This window comes from Argentina silus, assembly GCF_951799395.1.
Source record: "Argentina silus genome assembly, chromosome: 16".
Taxonomy (NCBI): Eukaryota; Metazoa; Chordata; class Actinopteri; order Argentiniformes; family Argentinidae; genus Argentina; species Argentina silus.
The window spans coordinates 2,547,916-2,560,098 of NC_139670.1; the positions used below are offsets into that span (position 1 = coordinate 2,547,916).

Here is a 12,183-nt window from a genome sequence, read left to right on the forward strand (position 1 = left end):
GCCGCGGTGTTAGACCACATGACCACCCCAGGCCACTAAAACATCTATTTCTAGAACTAAAAGATGGGTGACAACATTCTCTCATTCAAAGGTTACACTACGTATGTCCTGTATGCATCACTAGTTTGTGACAAAAAATTAAATTGGACCCAAATCTACCTTTTTGCCTTCATAAGGCCACAGAGAGTGAGTGTGGAGCCTCAAGTAAGACTCAGGGTTCAGACTCATCTTCTAATGACTTTATACTGTAAATACCAGAGAGAGGAGGGCTTGTCTGGGGGCCAGGGTGAGCCATTCACACAGAGAGCTATTGTGTGGGGGCGGACAGGAGTGCCACTCACACACACACACACACACACACACACACACACACACGCACTCACACATATGCACTCACACATATGCACACACGCACATGCACTCTCACACTCACTTATATATGTGGCACGTACACCTGGCAGATTCTGGGCCCTGGACCTGTTATCTCTGACACACAGCTGACGTCTGCTCTTTCACGGCTTTTCCAGGTAGGGCTTTCATCATGTCAGTCAAAGCAGCGCGTGTGAAAACAAATTACCTCTCTGCTCACATCTCACCTCACATTTGAGATAAGTGCTTTACTATAAGATATATCAAAGACCAGAACATATACACCGCACGCACACACGCACGCACGCACGCACGCACGCACGCACGCACGCACGCACGCACGCCTCCTGTGAAACTGGACCTGGTTGGGACCAATTAAATAGGTAACCATGGTTAGGGTCCGAGTCCATTTGAAGGTTCCCATTTATCTGACACACTCACCAATTATATGGGGGGACGTCTCGTTCTCCTCGATGACAATGTGGCGAGCGCCGACGGGGATGTCAAACATCTTCAGCATGCCTGATAAAGGACAATGTCAGAGGCTCATCAGGGCGCTCGTCCAATTAAACGAAGCACACAGCTTGTTTACAGACCTCGTTAACCGGGGGAAAATGTGCAGTCAGTGGCTGAAGATGTCCAGAGCTGTGATGGACTTGTTGTAAGTTTCTTGGGATAAAAATGTCTGATAAATGTCAAGGCAGGGCAGGGTAAAAAAAAATTCTAACAAAAACCTTTAACCCACAGATACGGGAGGGTATACAGTGTGAATTCACAGCGAATATCTGTCATCTCTCTCAGGGCTCTGAGAGAGTTCATGCCCCCCACCCCCCCACCCCCCACGCCGGGCGGTTGATTACCTGTTTTTTTGGGCGTCTTGGTGAGCGTGAGTTTGACAGTGCGGCAATGGGAGTTGTCTCCCCCACAGACCCCGCACTTGTCTTCCTGTTTGTACGAGCCCACCTCCTTGTCGCAGCCCACATGCTGTGAACAGGAAGGGCACCGTCAGTCAATCAACCGACCAACCAGGGGCAAACGCTCGTTTCGCTCTTGACTTTTATACTGACAGAGATTAGGGCTGTGGGAATCGACGCAGCGGGAAGCACGAGACATCTGCTCCAAACGTGACGCACATTCGAAATGTGCAGTAAAACTGTAGCCATAATAACAGAATGTTCTGAGCTCAATCTCTAAATTCTTTCCGGTCTGAGTGTATCACTGAAAACTAGGTCATGCTTTATAGGACATGTCCCTATAAACCCAGTAGTCAGTACATAGTTATACTATGCCTAACATATGTCTATCATATGCCTAGATTTCTACACTACAACTACACCATAACTGGACTTAATTAACTGTAATTAAAGAGAGAGAGAGAGAGAGTGAGAGAGAGAGAGAGAGAGAGAGGGAGAGAGAGAGAGAGAGAGAGAAACAAAGAGAGGGACCGAGATAGAGAAAAAGAGAGACAGAGAGCGAGAGAGAGAAAGAGAGAGACAGAGACAGAGATGGAGATGGAGACAGACAGAGATTGAGAGAGAGAGAGAGACAGAGAGAGAGAGACAGAGAGACAGAGAGAGAGAGAGAGAGAGAGATACCTACCAGACACTCCCCTCGGGCACACACACTGAAGGGGTCTGTGTAGCTGCAGCGTGTCCCATCATGCATCACCTGGTTCATGAACACCACCTCTGACGTCTCCTTGGACTGGCAGCTCAGCTCACACTTGTGGGCCTCTGAAACACACAGACCACGCAGATGTCTCTCATTCTCGCCGTGTCACACACTGAAACACACACAGGCCACGCAGACGTCTCTCACTCACAGTCTCACACATGGCTCCGTCTGGTTTTGGGTAGTGACGCAGGGGAAGATACAGCGTCGTACCCTCAAAACCCATCTTTTTAAACTTGCTTTTAATCTTTAATCTTAATCTTTTTTTTATTGTTGTTTTTACTGACTGTGCTTTTGTTTGACTTTTTATTCATCTATCTATTATTGTTCTCTCCATGAAATGTAGTGTCTTTGAGTCCTGAGAAAACGCTACGCAAAATAAATGCATTATTATTATTATTATTATTATAATTATTATTTTTATTATTATTATTATAGGAGAGTGTGTCAGAAGGGCATTAGGCTAGATTCTAACCCATGTACTGTATGTTCCATTTCAATCAATTATCACTGGAAGGCCACATAGACGTCCATACAATTATAAGACCACTTAAGTCTCTCATGCTGTGTCCCATTGCTGACATACAAAGTGAACTTCACTGAAAACAGATTGCCATTAGAACCCATGCTTAATGACCAGTCCTTGCTTTTCAAATCCATTTGTGGAAATGCACAAGTGCATACTGCAGGAGAAGGGTGGAAGAACTGCGATGCAGCACGAATGCCAAACAGACGTCTCTCTGTCTCTCTCTGTCTCTCTGTCTCTCTGTCTCTCTGTCTCTCTGTCTCTGCACCACTGGTATCTCAATTTGTTCTTGTTTTTCAGAGTTTTTTTTTATCAGACAGAGACAGTGTAGAGAGACAGGAAACGTATTTACAGCATATCATTTTGTTTAGTAGATAGTTTATCCAGAGAGAAAGAGAGAGAGAGAGAGAGAGAGAGAGAGAGAGTGATGTGTCAAAAGGGCACACTCGATACTCGAGTGTGTCGATACGGGCACATGCGTGATCTGAAGGCCATGAGATAAGAGACCAAGTCACGTCTGAGGCATAACTGGAGACATAGCTCTCGCTGTCTGAAATCAGACACCCTCCATTTCTCTTCTTGACCGTGCAGAGAGAGAGTACACCATGCACTTGTCTTTTCTGCCAATCTCATCTCTCCATTTCCTCTCCTGGGCGGAGCTTCGGAACAGCTTTGAAAACGGAGCCAGTGTGTTTTTTTTAATTTATTTTTTTTACTTTGTACTGTCTTACCGTCTGAGTGCTCGTAGGGAAGCCAGGTGTGCTTGATGTTCTTGTGGTATTTGTTGCTTCTTTGGACACACTGCTGGGCACGGAAATCCTCGTACGGGCCCGCACACTCCTCCGTGTTGCACATCTGATAGTCGAACGTCGACCCAGGGCATTCCCGCCCACCGTAGGCAGGCCTGATGAGGGATAAAAACTAGAAAATAAACGCTAAAAAAAACGGTAACACACACACACACACACACACACCACCACTCCCCCCCCCCCCCCCCCCCCCCATGCCTTCCATGTCCCCCCCCCCATGGAGACTTACGCAGGGTTGTTACACTGCCTGCTGCGGGAGCGGACTCCACCTCCACAGGTCCTGGAGCAGGAGCCAAACTTGGTCCAGACTCCCCAGCTACCGTCATGGCCCTGGGGCTGGTGAGCCGACCTCCATATGCAATGGCCCTTGAAGCACCACTGAACCCCAGAGACAGAGGAACAGTGGAGATTAGAGGAGTGCAACAGCACCGCACCGTAAGTGTATCCTGTGTCGTGTAGCCTTGACTGTCTGAACAACGACAACAACAACAACAACTTCCACTTAGAGAAGCCTAAAGCAGAGCACTCTCTCAATTAAACTTTCTATTCGACAGCATTGCTTGCATTATTTTAGTCCCTTTTATTTTCACTCCTAAAAGGAACATTTTAATTCATACTTTTTTGCCAGTCCATTAAGTACACTCAAACCGGCATACATTTTCCACATTGTACATTTCCGAACCTTCCCACCAATATAGGAAATACATGAAAAGAAGAAAAAAAAACAGAGGGACTTTTAGAATTGGCCTTTCCCACCTTTCCTGCAGCGCACTCAGTGCCGTCCACTGGAGGACCCTTTTTAGTTTTGCAGAAGTACTGGTTGTCAGGGTGACTGCACCACAGCTGCTTACAGGGATCGTATGTTCGAAACTAAGAGAGAGAGAGAGAGAGAGAGAGAGAGAGAGTGGGGAGGGTAAGAGAGAGAGAGAGAGAGAGAGGGAGAGAGAGAGAGAGTGGGGAGGGTAAGAGAGAGATAGAGAGAGAGGGGGGAGGGTAAGAGAGAGATAGAGAGAGAGGGGGGAGTGAGAGAGAGAGAGAGAAAGAGAGAGAGAGAGAGTGGGGAGGGTAAGAGAGAGTTAGAGAGAGCGAAAGAGAGAGAGAGCCAGAGAGAGAGACAGAGGGACACAGAGAAAGAAAGAGACAGAGACAGACAAACAAAGACAGAGACAGAGAGTTCAGAGCATGTTAGAAAAAACACCAGCCTTAGAGAGCGAACATTTCTGTGGCCAGGCTATGGGTCAGCTAGCAGATGAGGAGTTCATTCCTCCATTAGATATTTCCTCTGAGGCGTGTTCCTGGCACACAAATCTTCTTCTTCTACTTCTGCTCAACGTTATTCTAGCCAAAGCTCACTGGACGGCTGCTCTGCCTATTACCACTGAAATATCAGGACACAGTAAACAAGGCCCTGGAGGAGTCTCGCTCCCTCGGGGCCTGACCTTTGTGGTGGATGACCCCTGAATGACATGGCTGGCTCTCTGAAGATGGAAGACCTTCCTTCCTCTAATCCTTGTCCAGTATGACACAAAGGTCAAAGGAGAAATGAACAGCCTCAGATGCCTATTCTTGGATCCTAGAGTGCTAAGTCCTTACAGCAGTGCACATCTTGTAACCGACGCCGAAATCAAAGCGACACTGCTCGTCCATGGAGTAATTGATCCCCGGTAACTCAGGAAGCTTGGGCCACTTGTGTTCGAAAGGGTCATCCAGCAGGCAATCATAAGAGCTGTGTGGGGGGGGGGGGGGGGGGGGGGGAGACGTAGCAGGTCAGAACACACAGGAAATTGAGAGAGACACTAAATTGAGTTTACCCTAAATCAATTTTCACATGTATTTCTAGTCAATCCACCATGCATACTGTCTTGAAATATCATTATTTTACTTTGTTTTGTTGCATCGTAGCTATTGAAACACCCGGTCTGTCAAAAAGTCTCGTAGCCCGTTGCAAACCCAGCCCATCTGGAAGTCTAGACAGGCACAAGCCTCCAACGCTCAGTATTTGAACAAAGTATTTAAAAACATGTGAAATAGTATTTGAACCCACCCAGTGTAGTGGTAGGGAGGAGACGCCTAATCTGGTGGTGGTACATGTGATTGATTTTATGTATGACTGTATTGTATGTTTGTGTGTGAAATGCATATATATATATATATATATATATATATATATATATATATATATATATATATATATATATATATATATATATATATATATACATATATATATATATATATATATATGTGTGACTATATCGCTAACCTTTTTATGGTGTGTCTATGTCTGATTAGTTTTTAATGTGTTTTAACTTGTTTGTAAAATGAGTGTGTCTGCATCTGTTTTGTGACATCTGTATGTCGTTTTCCTTGGCTGCTGTCACGAACCAGGTCTCTCTTGAAAAAGAGATTGTATCTCGATGAGACTAACCTGGATTAATAATCAATCAATCAATCAATCAATCAATACTAGTAGACCTACTGGATGTAGCGGTTCAGCTCCTGCTTGCTGCAGCGTGACCAGTGGTAGCGGTGGAAGGCTGCCTGCACCAGTGGAGCCATAATACTCCCCATACTAGTCTCATCTGCACAGCGGTTCCCCTGGCCGTCGTGTTCCATACCTAACCTGTTGGAAATCAATCAATCAATCAATCAATCAATCAATCAAATTTGTTTGTATAGCACTTTTTATACAGACAAATGTCACAAAGTGCTTCATAACAAGAACAATACTGAACAATATAACCAATGAATACAATACAAACGTGGTTTGTTGGTTGGCAAAAAAAAAAATCATGGTTTGACCTTTCAAGCAATGACAATATTTATTGAAATAAAAAAGATCTGAGATCTGCGATAAGAGGTTCCCCAAATGAATGATGACAGATATATATATTTAAAATAATCTGATGTGCTTTTCAACATAGTCAAAGGAACCAAGCCTCCATTAGCAAAACAGACAGAGAAAAAATATAGGAAGGAGGAGGAGGACAGGGGGAAGAGCTATCCCTTACTATTCCATTCCACTCCATATGGTTGGAAAACAGGGAGATATATAAAGGTGCAACAGCCAAGGTTTGAATATACCCTTTATATGACTCTCGCCCATAGGCGGCAGTGTTGAGCTACCCATGGAGGAACACTACTACCACTACCCTACCCTCCCAAAGCACTGGCTCTCTACCATGGACAATCGATACTACATCATCATCATCATCATCATCATGAGAGATTCCCTTTTAATCTATCGGCAGGTTAAACCAAACAGAGGACCTTGACAGAAGAAAACCGATATGGTGGATTTCAATCAGTTATCAACGTCTCATCTCGCCTCCTCACACCATGTCAATGGCGATGATTGGCAGAGTACACATTGGAGGTAGAGTCGGCTTGTCAATAACTTGAGTCGCTGCGGGGCGTACTAATGCTTGGTGAACTCACGCTGTGACACTTTGCTCTTTGACATCCCTGTGTGCGTAGGAACGGATTATAATATTTCTCGATTTATAATGACAAAGGTGTCGCCACTTACACGTGGCCTGTCTCGTGGGCCACCACGAAGGCGGAGGAGAAGCCGTCCTCGTGGTTCAGCGTGCAGCTCCGCAGCGGGTGACACATCCCCGTCACCGGGGCGTAACCTAGGCAACGGAGACAAGACAGCACCGATAATGACCCGCTAAGCCCGTTATAGCATCGTTAGCATACTCTTGACACGGTGTAGGTTAAGGGGCAAACACGAGTACGGCTGGATGATTAGACAGCTGTAATTACTGTGGCTAAATACTTATTAAGTCCCGTTTTGGACTGCACATCATGTGCAGTCATATGTACTGATGTAGCCTAGTTGTGTGAGTTCTGGTTGATTCAACACGTCTGTCGACCAGTGCGAAACCCAATCATCCCTCCATTGCAGTGCGGTACAGCTTTCTCATGTCGTCAAACCGAATTGCAGAATGGTTTTGGGTGCAGAGGAAGAACAGCAAGTACACTTTAACAAGTACACAAAAGGTGTTCATAATGTGTGCACCGGCAATGGCTGCGTTAACAAACAATACATTACATCAAAATTGCTACGGCATGATTGATTGAGTCTGGACCGCTGTAAAGTCGATACTCTGGGATTTATGACCAGTAAAGAACACCAATGACTTCATCAGAGCCAATTAAATGACTCCAGTATGTGTGTATGTTTAATAGCATGTGAAGAGAACTAATTGGAAACAAATATGATCTGACATGACTCAGCGAATGAAAACAAAGAACATAAACTATAAACCATATATAATAGATCATATTCACATGGGTGTTTGCACTAACATTAAGTATCAGTTCGCGCCATAACTTATGCAGTACATGCCATTTATTTGAGTGCTAAAGGCTGCAAGGTATTGCCGATGAATGAAATGCCAGTTAAAAATACACTGTCAATAATCTCAACACCTCCAGGGAAGGAAATAATGAATGCTTTCACCCAACTGACACTGTCAAACTTGGAGTGACTGGAGTGGGTTTGGGAACAGCCTGAGGCTTTAGTCTGTGTGACAGCTTGTGTCTTGAAATGCCTCCATAAAAGGTGAAGGACCAGAGAGTGCAGAACAGTACAGTGAGCTTGGATAGCATTTAGTTAAACCCAGCGCGGACCGACACAGGTTTGATACAGTAAAAACCCAACACAACCATACAGTTGAAAACAGTTGACTGTACATACATGAGTCATGAAGCAAAGCAAAAAAGGACACATTCTACTTATACTCGATCAAGAGATGTGCAGCGATTCAGCTTAGCGCATTTGGTTTGGTTCAGAAGCACATTCTGGTATTTTTTTGTTGTTGTTGTTGTTTTCAAATGAATTTCATGCTCTCTGACCATTGGAAGACCTTTGGCATGCAGGTAAAAAGCAGAAAATGCAGACGCAGACAAAAGTTGATGAGGCTGCTTCAAAAGCATCTAGACTACATTTTGTGGTGATCTATAGAAAGTATTAGGCCTACAATGAAAATGGCAGCATCCAAAAGTGACTCTGTCCATCGCAAAATGGCATTCTTTGTGTCACTGGCATAATGGCTGCCTGGGCGACCCAGACTGTTTGTGCAATTGGCCAACTCCTATCACTGTCGTTGACATGCCAACATGGTTTGATAGTACAAACTATCTGGGTCGACCAGGTAATTCACCATGTATGGTCTTAATGACTTTGTTAGACGGATTGTCGTGTTTCTACTCTTTCCACAAAAGGTGATCGTGAGTTACCTACTCAGGACTGCAAGTGAAATAGCAAAACATGAAAGCAGCTGTCGGAGCTAAGCTAAGCCCTTTATCTGAAGGCAGATAAAGGAGATTCAGGAGAATGTGTTGTAGGTTACATTCCCATGAAAGAAGCCATGGTGAGCTGTGCACGGTGAAGCGAAAAAGAGTGCTGCAGCAATTACAGCCATGAATCATATAATCATACGCTACATCTGGATGAAATGGTCCTACTGAATGAATGAAATGGGAGAGGTGAGGTGGGAGTCATGTTGAAATACTCATTAACATTCAACATACTGTACCTGTCAGTGCTACAGAGCCTACTGTAAACTAAGAAGAAGAACCACAAACACAGTAATATACAAAAACGTTTTGTAAACACTTTTAACCGACCATTATTGTCAGAATTGCATTGGCTAGCACCAAGAGTGTAAAGGTCTTTGTTGTTGGATAGAGGATAGAGGATTCTAAAACAGACAGGGCGTTCTGGGACGTTTCCAACTGTGTTTGTTTTGCTGACTCTCTTTATCAATGGAGTTTCTTCTATCGTCCCTTGGTCTATATTTGGAAATAGAATCTACCCACCCATAGTAAAACTTTAGCAAGAGAGTGTCATGTTTACCCCTAGCCCTGAGAGGTGTGTCCCTGCAGCGATGGGCCCAGCCCAACCAAGGCCAACCTGCCATAGAGACTAGCCTGTTATGGTCATAACACAGTTGGAACCATGGTAACATCTGAAGTGTGACAAGCAAAGCAGGTAGTTTCTGATTGTCTTGACATGACACGTGTGCTTCAAAAGATTTATAATTTTTTTTTTTTAAAAAGACACAGTCAATAAGTGGCGATGGTGATGAACTTCCAAAGACACTGCAAATTCTTGCAGTGATCGGTTTTTTTGATCTTCTTTTTTTTTGTGTGTGGTTGTGAGGTGATGCAATTCCTAAATGCATACTTGAACTGTGGTGTAGATGGTTGTACTGCAGTTTATGTTCAATATCCAATTTATGCAGAAGAGACCAAAACAACAGCATTCATCTTAAATTATGCTCCTTGAATAACAAGTCTTTGGAGGAAGAAGCCTCATACAGTTGAAATATGCAAATCATTGTCTGAAAATGATTCAAACCGTGTAAGTAACAAATGCATCTTGTTTACTGTCAGTCATTGTCACTGTACAATTTGTCTGTAAGTGGGAAGAATTCCATGAAACAAAAAAACAGAGATTCAAATTAAAACAGCAATTAACTGAAACAAAATATGAAGTAGGAGGCTAAATTGATCTGTTTTTGAATAGAAGGTACTGTTTAAATACAAATAAATAGAAATTTACAAAGAAACTGAAATAAAGAATAACGGATAAGTTCTTACTGTACCCTATTGCCTTCATAACCAAAGGCGAAAAAAGTTTTTATTACTGTCAGAACTTTTGTGCATTTTCGTTTTTTCCCTACATGCCAAAAAACCTTTCTTTTGAATATCTGATGGTACTTTTTTTTTTTCTTTTTTTTTAAACATAGGTTGGCACCGATGCCCAGTCAGCCAGGTGTTGGAAAAATACTCGCTCATGTCTTATACTCTCACGTGAGGTCACCGCTGTCGGATCAGAAACAAGTTCTGGACCTCAGCAGCTGCATCCCCTACACTGTACATTTCCAGAGACCACCTTACCTGAGCAGGACTTGAAGCCAACCCTTGTGAATGGAAGTAGATCAGATCAGATCAGCAACTCAGTCTGCACAGGCCTCGATCGAGAGAAATACAGTACCTTGCATACCTGCGGGGCCAAAATCTTGCCTTGTGAGGAAGATGGCATGGTCGTGGTACTCAGCGTGATCTGGGTCGCGGCGCTGCTGTGTGTTGGCCCAGCGACAGACCTGTTCCAGGCTACGGGACGGGTTCCCGCGCTCGATCAGGCTTATGGACTGTGGAGACAGACACAAGATGGAGGACAGATCTCAGATCACTTCCACGTTCCCATATCACATGGACTGTGGAGACAGACACAAGATGGAGGACAGATCTCAGATCTCTTCCACGTTCCCATATCACATGGACTGTGGAGACAGACACAGGATGATCATGACATCATGTTGCAAAGACTTGTCAACATAGGTTTATCTGATCAGGCAGTCTCATGGTTCAAAGGCCACCTGTCAGATAGAACTCAGCGTGTCGAAATGTTTCGACCCCTTGTTGCACCGCTTTTCCCCAATCCTTCTTGCTGCTCAATGTGTACATTTAAATATATGTTTTAAACTGTAGTGCTTGTGTTCTATGATCTAAATCTATGAACTAAAACTTTGTGTGCTGCTATTTTGGCCAGGTAAAATATATCTCCTGATCTGTTGGCCTTTGTTGAGACTAACTTGGTAAATTAAAGGTTAAATAAATAAATAAATAAAAAGCCATGATGGAGAACGAATCTCAGATCACTCCCAAGTTCCCATATCATATCATACTGTATTTTACAGAGTTATACTAAGTGTGAACTAAGTCATCTAGATCATCTAGACTGGGTGATGTGTTGAGGGTCATGCATGCGCACACATGTTTTTTAAACAGAGGACACGCATGTGAGACACAGCCAACAGTACTGTATACTGTACGACCCGTGTGAATTCTGATGGACCATGAGACTCAAATAGACTCACACACTTCAATGGTGCCTCTCTTTCCCCTTTTTCCTTCTCTCAGCAAAGTGCTAGAGAAATCAATCAGACAACACATCATGAAGAGAGGAAACCAAAGGCCAATCAGGAAACCTATTGTCCATTGATGCGATGAGAGATTCCAATGAATGAAAATATTCTATTCAATCACAGCATCTGATATTAGTATGATTTTTTGTATTTTTTTTGTATTTGTATGATTACAACAGAGGCTACGGACAATAACTGCATCATGTGACACATGTACTTTTCTTTCTATGAGTTTTTCTTATTTTATTCTATTTACTCTACTCTATTCCATATTATTCCCCTCTCTCTCTCTTTCTTTCTCTCCGTCCTTGTCTGTCTCTCTTTCTCTCTCTCTCTCTCTCATTCTCCCCCCTCTCTCTCTATCTCTCTCTCTTACCCTCCCCACTCTCTCTCTCTCTCACTCACTCTCCCCCCCTCTCTATCTCTCTCTCTCTTACCCTCCCCACTCTCTCTCTCTCTCTCTCTCTCTCTCTCTCTCTCTCTCTCTCTCACTTTCTCCGTCTCTCTCTCCAACCCCTGCTCACCTTGTGTGTAACAGGGCCAGACTTGCAGTGCAAACACCAGCTCGACCATGTGTGTCTCTATTCACGCTGGCATGGGGTGTCACTATCAATCCCAAAAACTGCACTGAGGTGAGGCTCAAGTGGAAATAGTTGTGCTGGAGATCTGCGAAATGTACAAATGTAGCTAAGATTCAAACCGTTCACTTGTGACATCAGCTGTCATTCCACTGTCACACGGTATTCACCTCGCTCACCTATTCATTACTGAGAACCATAAATACTGATATATTGCAGCACAGCTCCAGTGTACTTATCTCCCTCACACGGAGAGGTGTGTAAGGTGGGGAGCATGGGTCCGTCTA

At 44.0% G+C, this 12,183-nt stretch overlaps 1 protein-coding gene across 1 annotated transcript in view; it reads right to left on the minus strand.

Moving 5' to 3' along the window:
• Window positions 1-12,183, minus strand: part of adamts14 (ADAM metallopeptidase with thrombospondin type 1 motif, 14) — a gene marked incomplete at its 5' end in the record, with an annotated part of 41,293 nt that overhangs the window by 5,941 nt on the left and 23,169 nt on the right. Inside the window, 10 exons of the mRNA XM_083687292.1 lie at window positions 811-891; window positions 1,230-1,353; window positions 1,969-2,102; window positions 3,298-3,470; window positions 3,605-3,753; window positions 4,132-4,245; window positions 4,969-5,101; window positions 5,855-5,998; window positions 6,905-7,010; window positions 10,385-10,541. Of these exons, the coding sequence (XP_083543418.1) occupies window positions 811-891; window positions 1,230-1,353; window positions 1,969-2,102; window positions 3,298-3,470; window positions 3,605-3,753; window positions 4,132-4,245; window positions 4,969-5,101; window positions 5,855-5,998; window positions 6,905-7,010; window positions 10,385-10,541 (1,315 nt within the window). The remainder of the gene's footprint in view (window positions 1-810; window positions 892-1,229; window positions 1,354-1,968; window positions 2,103-3,297; window positions 3,471-3,604; window positions 3,754-4,131; window positions 4,246-4,968; window positions 5,102-5,854; window positions 5,999-6,904; window positions 7,011-10,384; window positions 10,542-12,183) is intronic.